Genomic DNA, 22,659 nt, shown 5'->3' with positions numbered 1-22,659 from the left:
AATTGGGACAATGAGCAACAAAAGTTCATGCAACGTTCCTGCAATTTAGTGAGAAAAATTTAATGGTTTGAAAAGCTGAGGTCTGCCATGTAGTTCTAAAACTTTACGTGCTTCCAGTCTTGCTTGTTGGTTGATTGAAGGTTTGAAGTCGTCGGTCGAGGAGGTAGCGACAGTCACTCATTGTCGGCCGTCGCTCTTGCAGAAGCTGGATGTTGGCGCGCCTTCTTCTCGACACGGCCACCAGGCGAAACGGGCTCTTGATGTGCGCCAGCTAATGCTTCCCGTCCGTGACACCGTGTCAGAAATTACCATAGCAAGTCGAGCGCAATTAACATGCTGCCAAACACCGAAAGCGCGGCAACTCGCGGGAGCGTCACACAACACACCTGCTCCACCGCCCTACTCCAGCCACAATCTCCCTGCCCGCGCTCCATGCGGCAGAGTTAACACTACCAAAGATCCTAAACACTTTGGTTCTTCACACGACCTATCGATGTAATCGTTCGATAGCATAGTTTTCCCTACGCAAGACCTAACGTAAAAATACAAATAATATTTACAAAACAAACCAATTACATATCGACATAAATGCATAAATGTATATTTACACATAGTAAAACAATTACAATATATAAAGACACAGAAATTTCATATCGTCAGGTAACAAAATAAGGAAAAATTTATAGCACAATAGATGGAAATAGGAGAATATGCATTTCCGGCGTTACAAGCAACGCAGCAATGTTGTCACAGCTCTGTCTACGACGGCTATTTCTGTTCAACCACCGATCGGTCGTGAAATTAAAACCGCGGTGAAAATCCAATGAAAAGATGGGCAAATGTGTTGTGTAGTGCCTGGTACGCCTGTTTATCGCGTCACGTTGCAGTTTTGAGTTTGGAGTGCACAGTGAGGGCTTAAATATCCCTACAGTAGACTTGTAAAACTACCGTAGGCCACCACAAGTAAGCTTAGACCATTGTAGTTTTCCTTGTAGCTTTCGTCAGTTACGATCGTAAACGTGTTACCTTTGTGTTAGGGCCGGCCGGAGTGGCCGAGCGGTTCTAGGCGCTACAGTCTGGAGACGCGTGACCGCTACGGTCGCAGGTTCGAATCCTGCCTTGGGTATGGATGTGTGTGATGTCCTTAGGTTAGTTAGGTTTAAGTAGTTCTAAGTTATAGGGGACTGATGACCTCAGAAGTTAAGTCCCATAGTGCTCAGAGCCATTTTTGTGTGTGTGTGTGTTAAGTGTGTTGCACACTTATCGGGCGTTACCTTGCTTCGATCACCCCATTTGCTTATGCAGTCAGTGTCTTGCTAGAGTCCCCAAGAAACAGGATGTGGTGAACCGTCTATAACAGAGGTCGTCAAACTTTTTTGCCTATAGCATTGTGAGGCAGTACCTCAGGCTACATGTGTACAGATACTATTAGTAATAGGTCACGTACGTAGATTAATAAGTAATGAGACCCCATTACACCAGCTGTTGTAAGGGCGAATTAAGTTGGTCGCCGGCCCACAAGTATTGATCCTTAAACCTTGGCACCATTCGGAACACTTTGTGTCGAATGTTTCCCGATTCAGATAGCTGTCACTCTCAGTAATCTCCAAACTTGTGACACTGTAATTGCCTAAAGGAGTATTGATGTGTTATCTGAGTGAACTAATTATTAATTGATTCAGAATTATACTTGAATGCATTCTGCAATATGAGACACGGTAATTGCATAAAGCAGTATTGTTGTGTTATCTGAGTGAACAAATTATTAATTGATTAAGAATTATACTTGAATGCATTCTGCAATATGAGACACGATCACTAAATGTTTTGAATATCATTTACACTGAGGAGGCACAACATAATGACCACCTGCTTAATAGCTTGTTTGTCTGTCTTTGGAAGGAAAACATCAATGATTCTGCGTATCAGGGATCCGACAGTTCGTTGGAGGTTCGTTGGCTCATTGGAGGTATGTGACATTAGATGTCTATGCACGGACGTAATTCGCGTAAGTAACGGGCTGCTGGTCTGCGTACGCGATGATGGCACCCGATGACGACCCAAATGAGTTCCACAGGTTCACATCAGGTGAATTTGGTCGGCGAGACATGAACGTAAGTTCACTACAAGGCTACTTAAACCACTGTAGCACGGTTCGGGCTCTGAGATTTGGACAATTTTACTGCTAAAAATGCTATTGGAGAAGAAAAGAAGCATGAAGAGATGCAGGTGGTTCGCAACTGTCAGCGTGTCTTCGATTACTACCACAGGTCCCATGCGAGCGAAGGAGAATGTCTCTCACAGCGTAATACTGTTCCCACCAGCCTGCGTCCGTGGTTGCGCTGCATCTATCGAGCCGCCATTCACCGCGACGATGGCGTTTGTGGAGACGACCATCGACCTAGTCCACCAAAAATGTGATCAGCCGGAAGAGCTGACACGTTTGCATTGATCGACGGTCGAACCCCAACGGCCCCTCGTCACTGCAATCGCAACTGACGATGTCGTTGAGACAGTATGTGAACCCATGGGGGTTGTCTGCTGCGTAGCTCCATGTTCTACAATGTATGATGAACGGAATGGTTCGAAACACTGGTGCGGATGTAAGAAAAAATGACCCGAATGAAGTTTTATAAATAGTGGCCACCCCAAAATTACTTTACGGAAGTGAGTCATGGGTCATTGACAAACTACAAGAAGGTAAGGTCCAGGCAGCTGAAATGAGAATTCATAGGGCTGTGAAAGGCTGTACCAACGAAGACACATTAAGAAACGGTGATTTTAGGAAAGAATTAAACATATATAAAGAAAGAAAAAGAGGACAAATGTAAGGATGTAGAGGCCTATCTCACTAGGGGTAAGATAGATACCGCCTACAGGAAAATTAAAGAGACCTTTGGAGATAAGAGAACGACTTATATGAATATCAAGAGCTCAGTTGGAAACCCAGTTCTAAGCAAAGAAGGGAAAGCAGAAAGGTGGAAGGAGTATATAGAGGGTCTATACAAGGGCGATGTACTTGAGGACAATATTATGGAAATGGAAGAGCATGTAGATGAAGATAAAATGGGAGATATGATACTGCGTGAAGAGTTTGACAGAGCACTGAAAGACCTGAGTCGAAACAAGGCCCCCGGAGTAGACAATATTCCATTGGAACTACTGACGGCCGTGGGAGAGCCAGTCCTGACAAAACTCTACCATCTGGTGAGCAAGATGTATGAAACAGGCGAAATACCCTCAGACTTCAAGAAGAATATAATAATTCCAATCCCAAAGAAAGCAGGTGTTGACAGATGTGAAAATTACCGAACTATCAGTTTAATAAGTCACAGCTGCAAAATACTAACACGAATTCTTTACAAACGAATGGAAAAACTAGTAGAAGCCAACCTCGGGGAAGATCAGTTTGGATTCCGTAGAAACACTGGAACACGTGAGGCAATACTGACCTTACGACTTATCTTAGAAGAAAGATTAAGGAAAGGCAAACCTACGTTTCTAGCATTTGTAGACTTAGAGAAAGCTTTTGACAATGTTGACTGGAATACTCTCTTTCAAATTCTAAAGGTGGCAGGGGTAAAATACAGGGAGCGAAAGGCTATTTACAATTTGTACAGAAACCAGATGGCAGTTATAAGAGTCGAGGGGCATGAAAGGGAAGCAGTGGTTGGGAAGGTAGTAGTAAGACAGGGTTGTAGCCTCTCCCCGATGTTGTTCAATCTGTATATTGAGCAAGCAGTAAAGGAAACAAAAGAAAAATTCAGAGTAGGTATTAAAATTCATGGAGGAGAAATAAAAACTTTGAGGTTCGCCGATGACATTGTAATTCTGTCAGAAACAGCAAAGGACTTGGAAGAGCAGTTGAATGGAACGGACAGTGTCTTAAAAGGAGGATATAAGATGAACATCAACAAAAGCAAAACGAGGATAATGGAATGTAGTCGAATTAAGTCGGGTGATGCTGAGGGAATTAGATTAGGAAATGAGGCACTTAAAGTAGTAAAGGAGTTTTGCTATTTGGGGAGCAAAATAACTGATGATGGTCGAAGTAGAGAGGATATAAAATGTAGGCTGGCAATGGCAAGGAAAGCGTTTCTGAAGAAGAGAAATTTGTTAACATCCAGTTTGATTTAAGTGTCAGGAAGTCATTTCTGAAAGTATTCGTATGGAGTGTAGCCATGTATGGAAGTGAAACATGGACGATAAATAGTTTGGACAAGAAGAGAATAGAAGCTTTCGAAATGTGGTGCTACAGAAGAATGCTGAAGATTAGATGGGTAGATCACATAACTAATGAGGAAGTATTGAATAGGATTGGGGAGAAGAGAAGTTTGTGGCACAACTTGACCAGAAGAAGGGGTCGGTTGGTAGGACATGTTCTGAGGCATCAAGGGATCACCAATTTAGTATTGGAGGGCAGCGTGGAGGGTAAAAATCGTAGAGGGAGACCAAGAGATGAATACACTAAGCAGATTCAGAAGGATGTAGGTTGCAGTAGGTACTGGGAGATAAAGAAGCTTGCACAGGATAGAGTAGCATGGAGAGCTGCATCAAACCAGTCTCAGGACTGAAGACCACAACAACAACAACAAAGAAAGAAACAAAAGTGTAGACACGGAAAAGAATGGAGTGAACGTCTTCACAGTATGGGCGGTGGCAGACTTCCTTAAGAAGTCAGAAATTATCATCCGTTAGGTCACAAAAGACTGAGAAGGCCAAGGAAGAAATCAGCGTGGTAACAGGCAACTGCCTAATAATTGCAATGGAGAAGAAGAAGAAGAAGAAGAAGAAGAAGAAGACGAAGAAGAAGAAACATCACAACGTTGTCACACAGGCGAAAATTTGTAAGAGATCATTAATTCATGTAATCAGTTTATGTTAGCGTCGTAATGGTCATGCGACTGAAGCTACTAGTATAACAAAGATTGAATTCAATAAACAGCCCATGGTGGCTAAATAATTATATGGGTACTGTGAAGCTGTGCAACACAGTTCTGATAGTGAGAAACTCTAGGAGGATGTTTAATCTTACTGTTAGGCCCATTCTGAACAGCTGGGGTTATGCCCCATGGCTTCAGATTCCATGTCGCACCATTAACAATCATTAGAGCGGGCTCCTTCCATTTACACTGGCGAGTAGCAGGCACATGTACCGCCTAACTACGCAAACACAACATACCGGCTTCTTCCCTCCAACGAAGCCAGCTGCTGTAAATTAGAAATAAAAGAAATCAGCAAGAGTGTGGTGCTATTCAGACACGGTTTGAGAGCGAAGTTCATTTCAGTTAAGCGAAAAACCGTGACTCGGATGTCTGCGTCTGTTTTTCTTTACGGCGGCTGCTGTGCATTAGTCTACATTACAATGCCGGGCCCTCTGAGAAGTGTTCGCCTAAATCGCTCCCTGTAAATTGGCCGAACTGCCGTTACCGCGGAGGGTTTTGCCGGTGGACCTGTAATTTCGCAGCTGGGACGCAGGTAGCATTAAGCTGTGACACAAACTGGATGTTGCTCCGTCTCCTAGCAACGGGTGGTGCGTTATAATATCCTGCTGGTCCGTAAACGAGTTCGCTTGGCTCGTAAATACTGTTGTCCGCTGGTCTCCGCAAAATGAGTGCCACGCGCTCCCTTGTACGTTCTTTTCTGCCTGATAGCAACGTTCAGACGTGGAGCTCGTATTGTCTTGCAATCTGAATTTTCGTAGGCGCTTTATTGATTCTGCGTCGACGATGTTACTGGAGGATACTATAAAGAGGACTGAAGACTGGACTGAACATTTTAACAAGCGGAACACAAGCTCGGCTTGCACAAGGACAGGGAAGAAACTCGGGCGTACCTGGTCAAAGGGATCATCTTGGAATTTACCTTAAGTGGTTCAAGGAAATCTAGATTTTCGGACGTAGGTCTGAACCACCGTCCTCCCCTATTCGAGTCCCGTGTCTTAAAAGAATATACAGCCGAACACACCCATTAGCAACACACATACACGCGCCAGGGCGTTATTTTCTTTCTAGGACATTGTGACACGGAAACAAAATTAAAATATTTTCATTTCCCCATTTCAGGGGGAAGTATTAAAGGCAGCTTTCACTTTGTTGTAAGGCTAATGACAGAACTGGTGCTGACTTGATGCACGTTCATAGGCTATCGCGGCAGTTGTCAAATTCAATGAAAATCGTCTGGGTTGCAGACGGTGTCATTTAGAAACGTGATTTACGCACTGTCTCGGCCACTAATGCAACGACCTTCATCAGGGCATGTAATACTAGTACTAGTATGAGAGCTGTTCTGTTTAAAAACGAGCAAAGTAGACTATTCAATAACACTTTTAATCTGCTGTGACTAATTCCGACAGAGTGTCATCATCTGGCAGACGTGACGACCCGAAGTGGCAAAAACCGTATGTCCATGACTATAATGTACTTCAAACATAATCTGTAATTAGCAGAAGGATATAATTCATTTGAACGATATTGTGAAAGAACAGTGAATTAAATACTACAATACTACGACGCTAACATGGAAGAGAAGAAAGGAAAAGATACAGGGGTAGAAGTAAAAGGCCTAGGTGGCAAACAATGAAAAAACTCAAAGCTTCTGTGAAATTCGCAAAAAATTAGACAGCAAGAAGTGGAATTAATTCACAGTTGATTAAATATTAAGCATCATTACACACCTAAAATTGTTACAAGCGTTTAACATGTGCTGGAAGCAAAAAGATCTACCAAAAAATGAAAGAAAGCAAAAGTCCTACATGTATATAAGAAAGTAGGAATAAAAGATACAGGAGGATAGGCTTACTTAAACATCATATAAACTGTATTTTCTACAGAAGACAAAACAACACAGTTCACTAGTGGAAGAACTGGTCGGATTTAGGAAGAGACGCTGAACGACTGATGCAGTTTTCCTTTTACGACAGCTTACTGAGAAGCAAAGAGAGGTTAACAAAGAGGTACAGAATGATTTTATAGATTTTAGAAGGCTCTTAGAATGTGGTTAAAGAAAAATTATGGAGAATAACGGAGCGGTGAGTTCACCTCTTACAGCTTGTACCAGTTGTCAAACATGTGTAAAGAAACATCAGCAATGATAAATATAGCAGGCATGTGTACGGAACCGATACAAATAAATAAAAGGGTGAGACAAGGCTGTAGTTTATTCCCTACCATGTTCAATATTTACACTGATGATGGAGTTCGCAGATGAAACTGTGGGATAAACACCGGGGGAGAACTGATCGATTTGGTAAAGCTAAAATCACTACAGTGCGCTGATGATTTTACATTGATTTTTCAAAGCGAAAATGATTTACAAGAAGGAGTATATGGACTAAAGAAAATATATATTGCATATATTATGGAAAAAGTGGAACATATCGTGGAAAACATACAATGAAAACTGCGATAGTAGTTAGTGAAAAAAAAAATTAAACAGGAAAAATATCTTGGACGTAAGATATCGTGTGAATACGAAGAAGGTATCAGGTTAAGTTAAATTGATTAGAAAATACCTGTAAGACAACTAACAAAACTTCAAAGAATAAAAGAACGGGAAAAAACACGACTGTAATTCTGTAAAATAATCGCTTTGCTACACCTGCTATGTGGTAATGAACTGTAGGTATTGAATGAAAGACAAGAAAAGCAAATACAAGGAACGGAAATGAGATTTCGTAGAGCATTAAAAGGATGAAAAAGAATAGATAAAATAGGAAATTGTGATATTCGAAAGGAGCTGGAAATTGTGATTGCGAACTGGATAAAAAGAAAAACAACTGGAATGGTACAAAGAACACATTCAAAGGGATTGTCACCTCAGGTTGTTGTTGTTGTTGCGGTCTTCAGTCCTGAGACTGGTTTGATGCAGCTCTCCATGCTACCCTATCCTGTGCAAGCTTCTTCATCTCCCAGAACCAACTACAACCTACATCCTTCTGAATCTGCTTAGTGTATTCATCTCTTGGTCTCCCTCTACGATTTTTTCCCTCCACGCTGCCCTCCAATACTAAACTGGTGATCCCTTGATGCCTCAGAACACGTCCTACCAACCGATCCCTTTTTCCAGTCAAGTTGTGCCACAAACTCCCCTTCTCCCCAGTTCTGTTCAGTACCTCGTCATTAGTTATGTGATCTACCCATCTAATCTTCAGCATACGTCTGTAGCACCACATTTCGAAAGCTTCTGTTTTCTTCTTGTCAAAACTATTTATCGTCCATGTTTCACTTCCATACATGGCTACACTCCATACAAATACTTTCAGAAACGACGTCCTGACACTTAAATCTATACTCGATGTTTTCAAATTTCTCTCCTTCAGAAACGCTTTCCTTGCCATTGCCAGCCTACATTTTATATCCTCTCTACTTCGACCATCATCAGTTATTTTGCCCCCCAAATAGCAAAACTAGTTTACTACTTCAAGTGTTTCATTTCCTAATCGAATACCCTGAGCATCACCCTCCTTAATTCGACTACATTCTATTATCCTCGTTTTGCTTTTGTTGATGTTCATCTTATATCCTCCTTTCAAGACACTGTCCATTCCGTTCAACTGCTCTTCCAAGTCCTTTGCTGTCTCTGACAGAATTACAAAGTCATCAGCGAACCTCGAAGTTTTTATTTCTTCTCCATGGATTTTAATACCTACTCCGAATTTTTCCTTTGTTCCCTTTATTGCTTGCTCTATATACAGATTGAATAACTTCGCGGAGAGGCTACAAACCTGTCTCACTTCCTTCCCAACCACTGCTTCCCTTTCATGCCCCTCGACTCTTATAACTGCCATCTTCTTTCTGTACAAATTGTAAATAGCCTTTCGGTCCCTGTATTTTACCCCAGCCACCTTCAGAATTTGAAAGAGAGTATTCCAGTCAACATTGTCAAAAGCTTTCTCTAAGTCTTCTAGGCGCTACAGTCTGGAACCGAGAGACCGCTATGGTCGCAGGTTCGAATCCTGCCTCAGGCATGGCTGTGTGTGATGTCCTTAGGTTAGTTAGGTTTAATTAGTTCTACGTTCTAGGCGACTGATGACCTGAGAAGTTAAGTCGCATATTGCTGAGAGCCATTTCAACCTTTCTCTAAGTCTACAAATGCTAGAAACGTAGGGTTGCCTGCCTTAATCTATTTTCTAACATAAGTCGTAGGGTCAATATTACCTCAGGTAAAGAACATTAAACCAAAAACAGAAAGATCCTGCCAGACCGAGAAAAACATGGGAACAGTTACAAGCCACAACTGGCCTAATACAGGAAGTGTAGACGGAGCAGAAGGAGAAGAACTAACAGTATTTATTTCATATCGGTTCATAGTATTAGCGTTAAGTAACTGTATGTCTTCCATCAGAAGGAGTCGAACCGGCGATCTCTGAGTCGGTTGCGACCTCAACAGCCTGTATTGGCGACCTAGTTTGCAGAGAAGTATTTTCAGTGTTGAGGCAAACGTACCTTCAAGAAACTGGGTTACAAATTACACGTATAGTTAGTCGTAGGACAGAAAGCGTGGGAAGGAGTGGAAGTGCAGGACAAAATAGCAGCGCGGAGGGCCTTCCCACAGTGGCTGGTGGCGACGTTTTGGGACAACCCGAGCGCCCCGTGGGAGCGGGCGCTCCTGGTAAGGATCGGGCCGGTCCTCGGGAGTGCCTGGCATTCCTCCGGCAGTGCCAACAACGTTGCGGGCGTCTGCATTCCGGCATCCGTCATAGGCAGAGCGGCCGGCGCGGCCGCCACAAAGGCAGCGGCAGAGGCTGCCTAACGATCGCGGATGCCAAACGCGGGGCAGCGCCGGCCTGGACCGGGCTCGAGTTTCTGTCGCACTCTCCTCCATGGCGTTCTGAGTAATCTCAGTCGATACCAATAAGGATTCGCGACCGTGTATATTTTTAGCTTCGTGAAACGCGGAAAATGTCGGTAGGGTAATGACGGTTGTGCCACTAGTACTCTCCGCAACATACTGTTGAGTGTCTTGTAGAGTACACGTGTAGAAGCGATGTATGCATAAACTGAATTAAGGGGGGTAGGACGTCAAACGGGCCGACTTGGAGCAGGAGAGGCACCACAGGACATTTTAATTTCCACTCTCTATACTTTTACAAATAAATTCATAAAACTTTAACAGCATGACCAGGAAGGATTCAGGATTCATACTCATAGCAGTGGAAGCTCAAAAACGTAACAAAACACAATTTTTTTTACATGTGAAATTTCATCATTTTTTCACTTACTACTGGCTCTATTTGTTGCTATAGGTATACTTTTCTTCCTAAGTAAGAGAGATTCTTCGATGACTTTTGCACAGCATGCAAACCATAGTTACAGATGTTTGAAACTCTAGAAGTTATTTAATTTATGAAAAAATGAATGAACTGTTACATTTTAAACTTCATGTTTATAAAAAATTCAAGTTTTATAGTTAATTACCTAAATTTTTTCCACAGTTTTTTAATAGATTCGGAAAATTCTAGAGTTTCATACACCTGCAACTACTGTTTGTATGATATGAAAAATTCATCGAAGAATCTCTCTTACTGAGGAAGAAAAGTGTACCTATAGCAACAAATGGAGCCAGCAATAAGTGAAAAAATGATAAATTTCACATGTAGAAAAAGGTATTTTGCTACGTTTTTGAACTTCCACTGCGATGAGTTTGAGTCCTCAATCCTTCCTGGTCATGGTGACAAAGTTTTATGAATTTATTTGTACAAGTATAGACAGTAGAAATTAAAATGTACTGTGGTGACTCTCCCGCTCCAAGTCGGCCCGTTTGACATCCTACCCCCCTTAAAACTAAAATTATTAGTAATTCCGTTTTTCATTTCATTTACGTTATTCTTATCCTCTCTGTACCCTTTACTTCCTCCTGTGGTGCCGGGTCCGCTGTTTTCATGACTTGGAAGATTTGTTTCGTTTTAAATTTGTGGTCGGATGTCCTTTCTCTTGCCCAGCCGGGAGGGAAACGGTGTGTGCCATCTGTCTATAAATCGTGTAAATTTTGGTCTGTGTGTTGTCGTCTTTTAAACCACTGTGTGTCGTATTTTCAGAAGTGATGATTGGGGATTATCTCAGGATTCGTCTAAATTAATTTGAAATAGCTGCCTAAGAACCACACTCACTTAGGTCGGTATACGACGCCGATGGTCGTTAAGCCGTCGTGTTGAGCCGATAAGGGTCACACACATTCGTGTCTCTCAAGCTAGCGTGTCGCACATTTAATCTATACAGGCAGGTCATCTTTATTCACATTACCTTAATTCAATTAAACCAACGCATTTGAATAGAAAAGTACAAAAAACTAATTTTACTTCAGATACTGTTCATTTTTTACCAGTACTTCATCTGTTTTAATGTCTCCCTCCCATTATATCTCCATCCATCTAGGGTGGGTGTTTTCCTCCTTACACCCACTATACTTTGTAATGGCTTTTCGCGTATTCTACCCTTTCTTGGACCCCACACCTTTTCCCTTCTAGTATTTCTTCCAGTGTTAAGGCAGTAGTGCACGCCGCAACGTTAGTTCTATCCACCTGCCTCTTTTACGGGTAAGGATGTTCGATGTTCTTTCCTAACATGTTCCTTCTGCTAAATGTTCATTCAGTATCTTGTCTGCCGAATCAATTTTTAACTTCCTATATGTCAAATATATCGCCTGCCGGTGTGGCCGAGCGGTTCTAGGCGCTTCAGTCCGCCACCGCGCTGCTGCTACGGTCGCAGGTTCGAATCCTGCCTCGGGCATGGATGTGTGTGATGTCCTTAGGTTAGTTAGGTTTAAGTAGTTCTGAGTTCTAGGGGACTGATGACTTCCGATGTTAAGTCCCATAGTGCTTAGAGCCATTTTGTCAAATATATCTAACACTCCAGGACCAGAAATGTTTACAGCATTCAAGTCCCATACTTAATTTATCGTGTCCGGAGCTGTCAATTTTTCGACCCAATACCGGATCAAGTCAAAAGCTTCAGGCTTGTTTAGCGAGAGGTCGGCTAGGGAGCAACGTGCAGGACAATTTCGGCATGTTAGAAGACATTCCATGTTTTGTATTTCTCCACAGTCGCAGTTATTGTCATCGAGTTCTAATGGGCTCCATTTTATCAGCTTGATTGTTACAAGGGCTACACTAGTTATGTTACGGTTTAGAATTTTCCATGACATGAAGTTTAATTCAATATCACTCGGTTCATGTTCTAAAATAGTCTACCCTATCAGGGGTTCATTGAAGGTGAAATTGAGGAAGCGATATCTTGATTTTAGACTTTTTCATCAGTAAAGTGGTTTGCGCTCATCAGATGTGTTTTTGAACTGCTATTTATGTTCATGAGCTACCCTACGAGGTTTGGGACTTCTGAAACCCGAACCTCGGTAGTGCTTTTCCAGAGGTGTGGGCTTCATGCATCCTGTGATTAGCCTATACGTTTCGTTAAGGTTTATATCGAGCACGGAGGGAGCTTCCAAGTGAACGTCTTTACTCGAGACCATCCAAAGACATGAAAATGCCGACGCTTCCTGGAAATGATGTCCATGACGGCATCGACCACCGGAGAAAATCAAACCAAATCAAGTACCACAGCAGAATAAGGCGCGTCAGAACGGAAGTGTTCCGTCAGGGAACTGGACACTCGCTGTAATAAATAAATAATTTTTTTTTAAATGATTTAAGTTCTCTTCCACTGAATTTGAAAGACCGCATGCAACGCACCCAAAGAGCCTTTCAAGAAGAAACCTGATAAAAGAAACAAGAAGAAATGTTTTAAAGTGCCAGACTACAAATCCTAAGGTCTCGAGTTCGACAACATGCCAATCCAAGTATTTTATGTCTTACTTGTCGCTCCTTTCTCCTCTGGAAATGTTTGTTGATCTGAAAAATGGCTCTGAAGCCACGTTAAACTGTAGGTCCCCCTATATCTGGATGAGTAAGTCAGTTAAAAAATCGGAAGAAGGCAACGGCATACCATCTGCAACGAGACCGTGACTAGTAAAGCACTTGGGTGTTCAAAACAATCTTCGGACTGATGACAGCTTTATTTGACGGCAGGATAAGTAAGTTAAAAGCACTGGATGTAGTTGGAAATTTGTATACGTTACAAGGTACTCTAGATGTTTCATCAGGTTGGGACGAAACGCGTACGGCAAAATATAAAGTGAATATTATTTTCAGCTGCTCGCAGACATAATCTCAATATGATTAGCACAGAACTCTAATGGAACGAGTATATCACAATAAGACACTCAAAACAGTGAAAGATTAAAAGCTAAAATAAGTCGCTTTAGGCTTGGGCAGCTCAGTCGGTAGAGTACTTTCCTGCGAAAGGCAAAGCTCCCGAGTTCGAGTCTAGGTCCGGAACACAGTTTTAATCTGCCAGGAAGTTTCATATCATCGCACACTAAGCTGCAGAGAGAAAATTTCATTCTGGAACCATCCCCCACGCTGTGGCTCAGCCATATCTCCGCAGTATCCTTTCTTCCAGGAGCGCTGATCTTGCACGGATCGCAGCAGAACTTCTGTGGAGTTAGGAAGGTAGGAGACGAGGTGATGGCGGGAGTAAACCTGTGAGTACAGGTCGTGAGTCGCGCTTTGCTAGCTCCGTTGGTAGAGTGGTTGCCCGCGAAAGACAGAGATCCCAAGTTCGAGTCTCGATCCGGCACACAGTTTTACAATGCCCAGTTTCCCAAGAAAATGAAAGAAAAAAAGAGAAACACCCTTGAATGTTCAGTGAGGAATGGAAGCAAAATAATGAAAAGTACCATTAGAAAGAACAGTTCTTGAAATATTGTAATACATGTTATGGAGTTCGCTGGGTTTGAATCTGGAAGGAACGAATTATTCACTATGAAGACCACAAATTATATTTCATTTGCGTGCGCTGATATGAAACTTCCTGGCAGATTAAAACTGTGTGCCGGACCGAGACTGGAACTCGGAACCTTTGCCTTTCGCGGGCAAGTGCTCTACCAACTGAGCTACCCAAGCACGACTCATGCCCCGTCCTCACAGCTTTACTTTGCCAGTATCTCGTCTCCTACCTTCCAAACTTTACAGAAGCTCTCCTGGGGGATGTTACCAGAATGAGATTTTCACTCTGCAGCGGAGCGTGCGCTGATATGAAATTCCCTGGCAGATTGAAACTGTGTGCCGGACCGAGACTCGAACCCAGGACCTTTGCCTTTAGCGGGCAAGTGATCTACCAACTGAGCTATCCAAGCACGACTCACGCCCTGTCCTCACAGCTTTACTTCTGCCAGTATCTCGTCTCCTACCTTCCAAACTTGGTAGAGCACTTGCCCGCGAAAGGCAAAGGTCCCGAGTTCGAGTCTCGGTCCGACACACAGTTGTAATCTGCCGGCCGGAGTGGCCGAGCGGTTCTAGGCGCTACAGTATGCAACCGCGCGACCGCTGCGGTCGCAGGTTCGAATCCTGCCTCAGGCATGGATGTGTGTGATGTCCTTAGGTTAGTTAGGTTTAAGTAGTTCTAAGTCCTAGGGAACTGATGACCACAGCAGCTAAGTTCCATAGTGCTCAGAGCCATTTTTTTGAACAGTTGTAATCTGCCAGGAAGTTTTATATTTCAGTTATTTGTCAGTACCTGGCACTTGCCTGCGAGATTATACTGGGCCTTGTCGATTGGTATCACGGGCTCCTTTAGCGAACAAACAGTCGCCCACCACTACCCGTCACAAAAAAGTAAAAATAAATAAATACAAGAGAAACGCTTTTCAGATGCACAAACTACTGCAGGAAGATCATCAGGGGACAGGTAAGCAGCTAGGAACAAGCTCTGCTGACCAACGTGCGTGAGCGATGGATTGATCGCTCACTGCACGAACGTATCAATGGCGACGAACCGTAGACTCCTACCTTCGACGCAACACGAAGTGCCGTCGCGGGGTAGGCCGTGTTAACAACGAGGACGTCGACGCAGAAGTCTGGTTTCCGGCCTGCTGGAATGGTAACGGATTTGTTACGCGCTGTCCATCAGTCGTACTTCGTCCCTCGCTTCACCGCCGGCCCCACGACGCGATGCCGGTAGCGGCCATCGCAGACACCTCTCCGCCTCCGGCCGCTGTCGCCCTGAATACTTGAGCAGATTCTCCGCCCTATTGTACTGTCCACCACCATCAGCAGCCTCTCACTGGACTGTCCCCCGCCGCCCACTCCAACCGCTCGTCGGGAATTTTTCAAAAGAGCGCCGTGGTGCAGCCCGCCATTGTGAGCTACCGCGATACGCCAACTTCTTGTCTTTTCTCCTTCCCGCCCTTACATTCCCCCCTTTTTTCCCTTTTTTTCTCCCTGTGCTGTCGCCCCGTTCTTCTTATACCCCGATTGCGTTCCGCTACGGTGGGGAAGGAAGAGAAGGTATGGCCTGCGTGAATGTGAAATGTTTACGGAGCGAGCTTTGTTCCAGATGCTCCCGCGGAAGATCTGACTCGTGATTATGTATCAGGGATTATTCTGCTGATGGAAATATGGTGGCAGGCGGGCCGCGACGCGTTTGTTTAGCGGCTCACCTTTGTTCTGTGCCGCCTGCGCATTTCATGCTAAGTGGTCTACAGATTTAATATTACGTTTATTATTCATGAAGCGCGGTTTAAGTCTCGGCCTCGAGGTTTCGTTTAAGTACTCTTGTTTTGGTTGCTTAAATTGAGGCCATCATTCTCTAATTAATGAAAAGTTGCAGCAGAACATTCAGTCAGTCACAGTAACAAATCCGGAACATTGGTTAAGACCCTAGTATTGATGACAGTTAAATTTGTTGTCTTTTTCGACTATATTCACCTTTGGACAGAATTACGTAAGGAAATTTATAGTTTCACAGAAACCAATTTATTTTTGCAACTCTGTGATTCACAATGGATGTTTTTCATGAGTAAATATCTCCACCAAGTAGTTGTTTATTGAAACGATATTACAGCTCTTTACCTGCTTTCTTCTTCATTATGTCTTGCGGATTCTGATGATGGTGGTCATTAACATAAAAAGAATATCGTTCTTAATGACCGATCGCTATTTAGTACGCAGCGACTCGTTCGTTTCAGAATCATTAACTCGGCTTGTATTAACGTTAGGACAAACGCAAATATTCTAATAGAGCTACTGTACTGTTTACATAATAATTCATGTACAGCCGGCCGCTGTGACCGAGCGATTCTAGGCGCTTCAGTCCGGAACCGCGCGACTGCTACGGTCGCAGGTTCGAATCCTGCCTCGGGCATGGATGTGTGTGATGTCCTTAGGTTAGTCAGATTTAAGTAGTTTTAAGTTCTAGGGGACTGATGACCTCAGATGTTAAGTCCCATAGTGCTCAGAGCCATTTTTTGTTTTTACGTACATATCTTCTGAATAGTATCATTCCCGTTTCATGTTCCCAAGCAAGCTTGATGTTACTTTATTTTTCCATGATTTTATCTCATTCATAATGAATTCCTAAATACTGATACTGACTTCATTTGCATATTCTCGATACGTCCGGTACTGAGCTTAATAAAGCACAATCTGGCGCTCCATTAAAGATTTCCTGAATGTCAAACTTATATTAGTCGTATCGGCGCTGATCATGATATTTCGAACTGCATGAAATGGAGATTCGAAATCTTCACGATGACTTACATTTTTCAAGATTCAAGATTAGTCAGTCTACGTCTCGAACATTGTCATCATCATATTGGTGCTGCTTCAAATATTTATTTCTGTTCTCTCTTATCACTTTTCATTCCTTGGTAAAATTTGTGTCCCTCAACTTCCAAGAATTATTACCATGTAGATAGAATTTTGCCTTTAAAAAGTTCATTATCCATTCGAAAACCAGAGCACAGGGCAACAAGTTTCTCCCTATATTGCTTACAGGACTTCATCATTTACTTCTCTCTAGGTGCAATTCGTCCGTGTGACTGCCCTCCAAAACTACATTCGTGTCGGTTGTAGCTGCTGCCTATGTTTTCCGTTCTTTCCCCTTTCTTCTTTTTGCCTGTTGTTCATCTCTCGTTTCAGTGGAGTAGCGCACTCCAGATGAAGTGTTTAGCTAAAGTCCTTTGTTGTCGCAATGTTAAATTGATTTCCTAGTTAACAAAGTTCTATTGTTCTGGAACAAACGTTTAGCAAGAGCTACTGTTTAGTTTCTGGAACGCAATTTTCTTCAGAGTTCGTGCTCTCTGAACTGATAACCCCTCACAAGTTTCGATATTCCGATTGTCACGGTTGCTATGATTTAAGGACGATTCGTCCCCTCTTTTAAATATTTCTTGTTTTTTGGTTTAATTCATTGAGGGAAGCTGATATACTGATGTGCAGGTAAGAAGGCGGTTGCGTGATGCGTTTTGTTGATAGAGGTCCAGAGAATACATTACGACGCCGTTAGTGTGGTATGAGCGTCCGTTCCACGACACCCTCATCATCATTTACTTCTCTCTAGGTGCAATTCGTCCGTGTGACTGCCCTCCAAAACTACATTCGTGTCGGTTGTAGCTGCTGCCTATGTTTTCCGTTCTTTCCCCTTTCTTCTTTTTGCCTGTTGTTCATCTCTCGTTTCAGTGGAGTAGCGCACTCCAGATGAAGTGTTTAGCTAAAGTCCTTTGTTGTCGCAATGTTAAATTGATTTCCTAGTTAACAAAGTTCTATTGTTCTGGAACAAACGTTTAGCAAGAGCTACTGTTTAGTTTCTGGAACGCAATTTTCTTCAGAGTTCGTGCTCTCTGAACTGATAACCCCTCACAAGTTTCGATATTCCGATTGTCACGGTTGCTATGATTTAAGGACGATTCGTCCCCTCTTTTAAATATTTCTTGTTTTTTGGTTTAATTCATTGAGGGAAGCTGATATACTGATGTGCAGGTAAGAAGGCGGTTGCGTGATGCGTTTTGTTGATAGAGGTCCAGAGAATACATTACGACGCCGTTAGTGTGGTATGAGCGTCCGTTCCACGACACCCTCTACAGCCGTTGCTTACGCTGGTAACAGGTAACATGTGAACAAGCTACACATGGACCATTGTTTCTGGTTCTGACTCTCTCTGGATCATTTTATATGCTCGGGAAACTATCACTGTAATAATGCAAGAGACTACACGTCCTCACCAACCCAAAACCAAGGCTAAATGTTTCATCCCCACCTAGAGGCACACAGAACTTTTTGGCTGGATCGTCAGGTGGTTCACGACTGCCACCGACCTTCTTATGTACGTTTCGATACAGTACTGTTATGATTCTTATTTAACAATGATATTCGACAAGAGCCGTGCTATTGAGATGTTATTTTATTTTGTTTTACTGCCAGTTTCGGCATTTCATTATGCTATCTTCAGGCCCCATATGCATCTCTCGAAAATAAATGGTATTGGCGTACTAGGCCATATGTTGCTGGATGTCGTGAATTCTAAACCGTATACCAAGTGCCTGCTTCGAAGACCTGACTGCGATCAAGTCCTTTAAGAAAGCACTTGTTATACGGTTTAGGTTTGTCCCAGTATGTCGATATCGTTTATTTTTGAGAGATGCATGTGGGGCCTGAAACTGGCAGTAAAAATAAAATAAAATAACATCTCTTCTGCATGGCTGTTGGAGAATTTCAGCGTTAAATACTTGGCGGGCTGCTGTCTCATGTCCACAACGGATCAACAGAGACAATTATCATTTTGAAACTTCCTCTCAGATTAAAACTGTGTGCCGGACCGAGGCTCGAACTCGGGACCTTTGCCTTTGGCGGACAAGTGCTCTACCAACTGAGCTACCCAAGCACGAATCACGCCCCGTCCTCACAGTTTTAATTCCGCTAGTACCTCGCCTCCTACCTTCCAAACTTCACAGAAGCTCTCCTGCGAACCTTGCAGAACTAGCACTCCTGGAAGAAAGGATATTGCGGAGACATGGCTTAGCCACAGCCTGGGGGTTGCTTCTAGAATGAAATTTTCACTCTACAGCGGCGTTTGCGCTGATATGAAACTTCCTGGCAGATTAAAACTGTGTGCCGGACCGAGACTCGAACTCGGGACCTTTGCATTTCGCGGGCAATATCTCCGCAATATCCTTTATTTCAGGAGTGCTAGTCCTGTGCCGGCCGAAGTGGCCGTGCGGTTAAAGGCGCTGCAGTTTGGAACCGCAAGACCGCTACGGTCGCAGGTTCGAATCCTGCCTCGGGCATGGATGTGTGTGATGTCCTTAGATTAGTTAGGTTTAACTAGTTCTAAGTTCTAGGGGACTACTGACCTCAGCAGTTGAGTCCCATAGTGCTCAGAGCCATTTGAACCATTTGAACCATTTTTTTTTGCTAGTCCTGCAAGTTTCGCAGGATAGCTTCTGTAAAGTTAGGAAGGTGGGAGACGAGATACTGGCAGAAGTAAAGCTGTGAGGACGGGGCGTGAGTCGTGCTTGGGTAGCTCAGTTGGTAGAGCACTTGCCCGCAAAAGGCAAAGGTCCCGAGTTCGAGTCTCGGTCCGGCACACAGTTTTAATCTGCCAGGATGTTTCATATAAGCGCACACTCCGCTGCAGAGTGAAAATCTCATTCTGGAATTATCATTCTGTTAATATACCAAGTCTACAGCTTAACTACACCTTCAAAAAATAACGAGAAACGGACAGCCAATAGGAAATTCTATGAGCAAAATGGCTATCAGGGAAACAGTTGTATCTTTGGTCTACTGAGCCGTTCTTAACAACAGCGCCAATGTTCGCAGACTCGCCGCTGGACCTGTCGATGTCGCTGCTGTCGCGGGTGCTCGTTAATAGCCCTGGCGCCGGCGACACCGACGAGCGCAAGTCCGTGTCCGGGGAGTCGTCCACGTCGTCGTCGTCGTCATCGTCCACGTCGTCGGCGGCGTCGACGGCGGGCGACCTCTCGCTGTCGCTGGCGCTGGAGGCGGCGGCGGCGGCGGCGGCGGCCGTGGCGGCGGCGGCGCCCGGGCCCAAGGCGGCGCGGCCGGCGCGCGGCGAGCGGACGCTGCTGCCCTGCGAGGTCTGCGGCAAGGCCTTCGACCGGCCGTCGCTGCTCAAGAGGCACATGCGCACGCACACAGGTACGCCCCCTGCACGCCCTCCACTACGCTCAGGGTATGGTCCTGACACTGGCGGCTTATTTCAGACACGACCCGTCGTTGCGCAGGAACCAATGCTTGTGACTCTGGCTCCGATCACTGCATGCCAACTGGCCTGTTTCTGGGACACCGGCATCGGTTTTAACCGAAGTTAGTATGGGCTTCGCCAACGGCCTTGCCGCCGTGGTAAGTCCGGTTCCCGTCAGATCACCGAAGTTAAAGTGCTGTCGGGCTGGGCTAGGACTTGGATGGGTGACCATCCAGTCTGCCGACCGCTGTTGGCAAGCGTGGTGCACGCAGCCCTTGTGAGGCAAACTGAGGAGCAACTTCTACGTCTACATCTACATCCATACTCCGCAAGCCACCTGACGGTGCGTGGCGGAGGGTACCTTGAGTACCTCTATCGGTTCTCCCTTCTATTCCAGTCTCGTATTGTTCGTGTCGGTATGCCTCTGTGTGGGCTCTAATCTCTCTGATTTTATCCTCATAGTCTCTTCGCGACATATACGTAGGAGGGAGCAATATACTGCTTGACTCCTCGGTGAAAGTATGTTCTCGAAACTTCAACAAAAGCCCGTGCCGAGCTACTGAGCGTCTCTCTTGCAGAGTCTTCCACTGGAGTTTATCTGTCATCTCTGTAACACTTTTGCGATTTCCAAATGATCCTGTAACGAAGAGCGCTGCTCTCCGTTGGATCTTCTTTATCTCTTCTATCAACCCTATCTGGTACGGATCCCTCACTGCTGAGCAGTATTCAAGCAGTGGGCGAACAAGCGTAGTGTAACCTACTTCCTTTGTTTTCGGGCTGCATTTTCTTAGGATTCTTCCAATAAGTCTCAATCTGGCATCTGCTTTACGGACGATTAATTTTATATGGTCATTCCATTTTAAATCACTCCCAGATAATTTACGAAATTAACTGCTTCCAGTTGATGACCTGCTATATTGTAGCGAAATGATAAAGGATCTTTCTTTCTGTCTATTCGCAGTAAATTACACTTGTCTACACTGAGATTCAATTGCCTTTCCCTGCACCATGCGTCAATTCGTTGCAGATCCTCCTGCATTTCAGTACAATTTTCCAACATTGAGAATGACATGCTTCAATCCAATCACACAGTTGATCTGATAGTCCATATGCTCTTACTTTGATCATTAAACGACTGTGGGGAACTGTATCGAACCCCTTGCGGAAGTCAAGAAACACGGCATCTACCTGCGAACCCGTGTCTATGGCCCTCTGAGTCTCGTGGACGAATAGCGCGAGCTGGGTTTCACACGATCGTCTTTTTCGGAACCCATGCTGATTTCCACAGAGTAAATTTTCTAGTATCCAGAAAAGTCATTGCACTCGAACATAATACGTGTTCCAAAATTCTACAACTGATCGACGTTAGATATCTAGGTCTGTAGATCTGCACATCTGTTCGACGTCCCTTCTTGAAAACGGGGGTGACCTGTGCCCTTTTCCAATCTGTTGGAACGCTACGCTCTTCTAGAGACCAACGATACACCGCTGCAAGAAGGGGGGCAGGTTCCTTCGCGTACTCTGTGTAAAATCGAACTGGTATCCCATCAGGTCCTGCGGCCTTTCCTCTTTTGAGCGATTTTAATTGTTTTTCTATCCCTCTGCCATCTATTGACAGAGAAGTAGCGGCTGTGGTCTCGGAAACTGACATACGGCCGGGAGAGAGGTGTACTGACCACATGCACCTCCATGTCCGCATCCAGTGACGCCTATGGGTGAGGATGACACGGCGGCCGGTCGGTACTGTTGGATCTTCATGGCCTGTTCGGGAGGAGTTTGGGTTTTTTCGTATGGGTTTCAGAAAGGAGTTCGAGACAATTAAAACATCTTAGAGAGGCGTGTCAGTAGAATCTCCTCACAGTGGACAGTTCTTATCATGAAAAACATCTCGCAACATTGTCACAGACGCATTGTTCCTGCATTATATTGTACAAAATAACTGTAGGTCTTGTTAGTTCCCTGAAAAATAGTTGCAACATATTAACCACGTAAGTGTCAGACGATTTAGTTTGCTGGGGAAACACTGAACCATTAGTTGCACTAACTGCACACCACACGTCTCGTAGAGATTGTCGATGTAACTGATGAGGTTTTTCCGATCCCACCGTCAGCTGTCTTCCAGTTCATGTATCCCATTAAATACAGCCATGTTTCACTAGGGAGAAAAGAGAGTTTCACAGTCAACCACTACTTCACGCTGTAATGTTGAGTTTGGAAGGAGTGAGGTTGGAGGTTTTGCAAGTGTGGGCCCAATTTCGTAAACTAGTTGTCAAACATAAGATATCGTTAATGACAACTGACAACAAATAATAAAATTGAGCTTTATCTCCTGTCGAATTACAGTTCTTGGAGGCAGTGCTTGAAATAAGAGGATAACGACATCAAATCACTTCAGCGCAATATAACAAAATTTAAATAAGACTTCGCCCCAGTACGCAAAGTTAGGACATCAAAAACCGTAGTTCACAATATACGTCCCTTAGCCACAGACACCAAAACGGCCAATGAAAAAACGGCTTCCTCAAATAACAATTTGAACAAGCAAAAATTAGAAAACAATTCTCTGGCCTAATTAGGGATTACTTGGGTTAACACTCAACTAAATATTAATCTCGTCACC

The 22,659-nt window shown here is 44.0% G+C and overlaps 1 protein-coding gene and 1 non-coding gene across 2 annotated transcripts in view; both read left to right on the top strand.

Annotated features, from left to right (window-relative positions):
• LOC126416244 (zinc finger and SCAN domain-containing protein 22-like) overlaps window positions 1-22,659 on the top strand; it is a 768,818-nt gene that overhangs the window by 476,261 nt on the left and 269,898 nt on the right. Inside the window, exon 4 of the mRNA XM_050083860.1 lies at window positions 19,655-19,993. Coding sequence (XP_049939817.1) covers window positions 19,655-19,993 — 339 coding nt within the window. The remainder of the gene's footprint in view (window positions 1-19,654; window positions 19,994-22,659) is intronic.
• On the top strand, window positions 19,345-19,419 carry Trnal-caa (transfer RNA leucine (anticodon CAA)). Its single transcript has one exon. It is a non-coding gene; the product is annotated as a tRNA-Leu (tRNA).

Source organism: Schistocerca serialis, chromosome 8, assembly GCF_023864345.2.
Source record: "Schistocerca serialis cubense isolate TAMUIC-IGC-003099 chromosome 8, iqSchSeri2.2, whole genome shotgun sequence".
Lineage (NCBI taxonomy): Eukaryota > Metazoa > Arthropoda > Insecta > Orthoptera > Acrididae > Schistocerca > Schistocerca serialis.
This window is presented reverse-complemented; position numbering and strand designations above follow the sequence as displayed.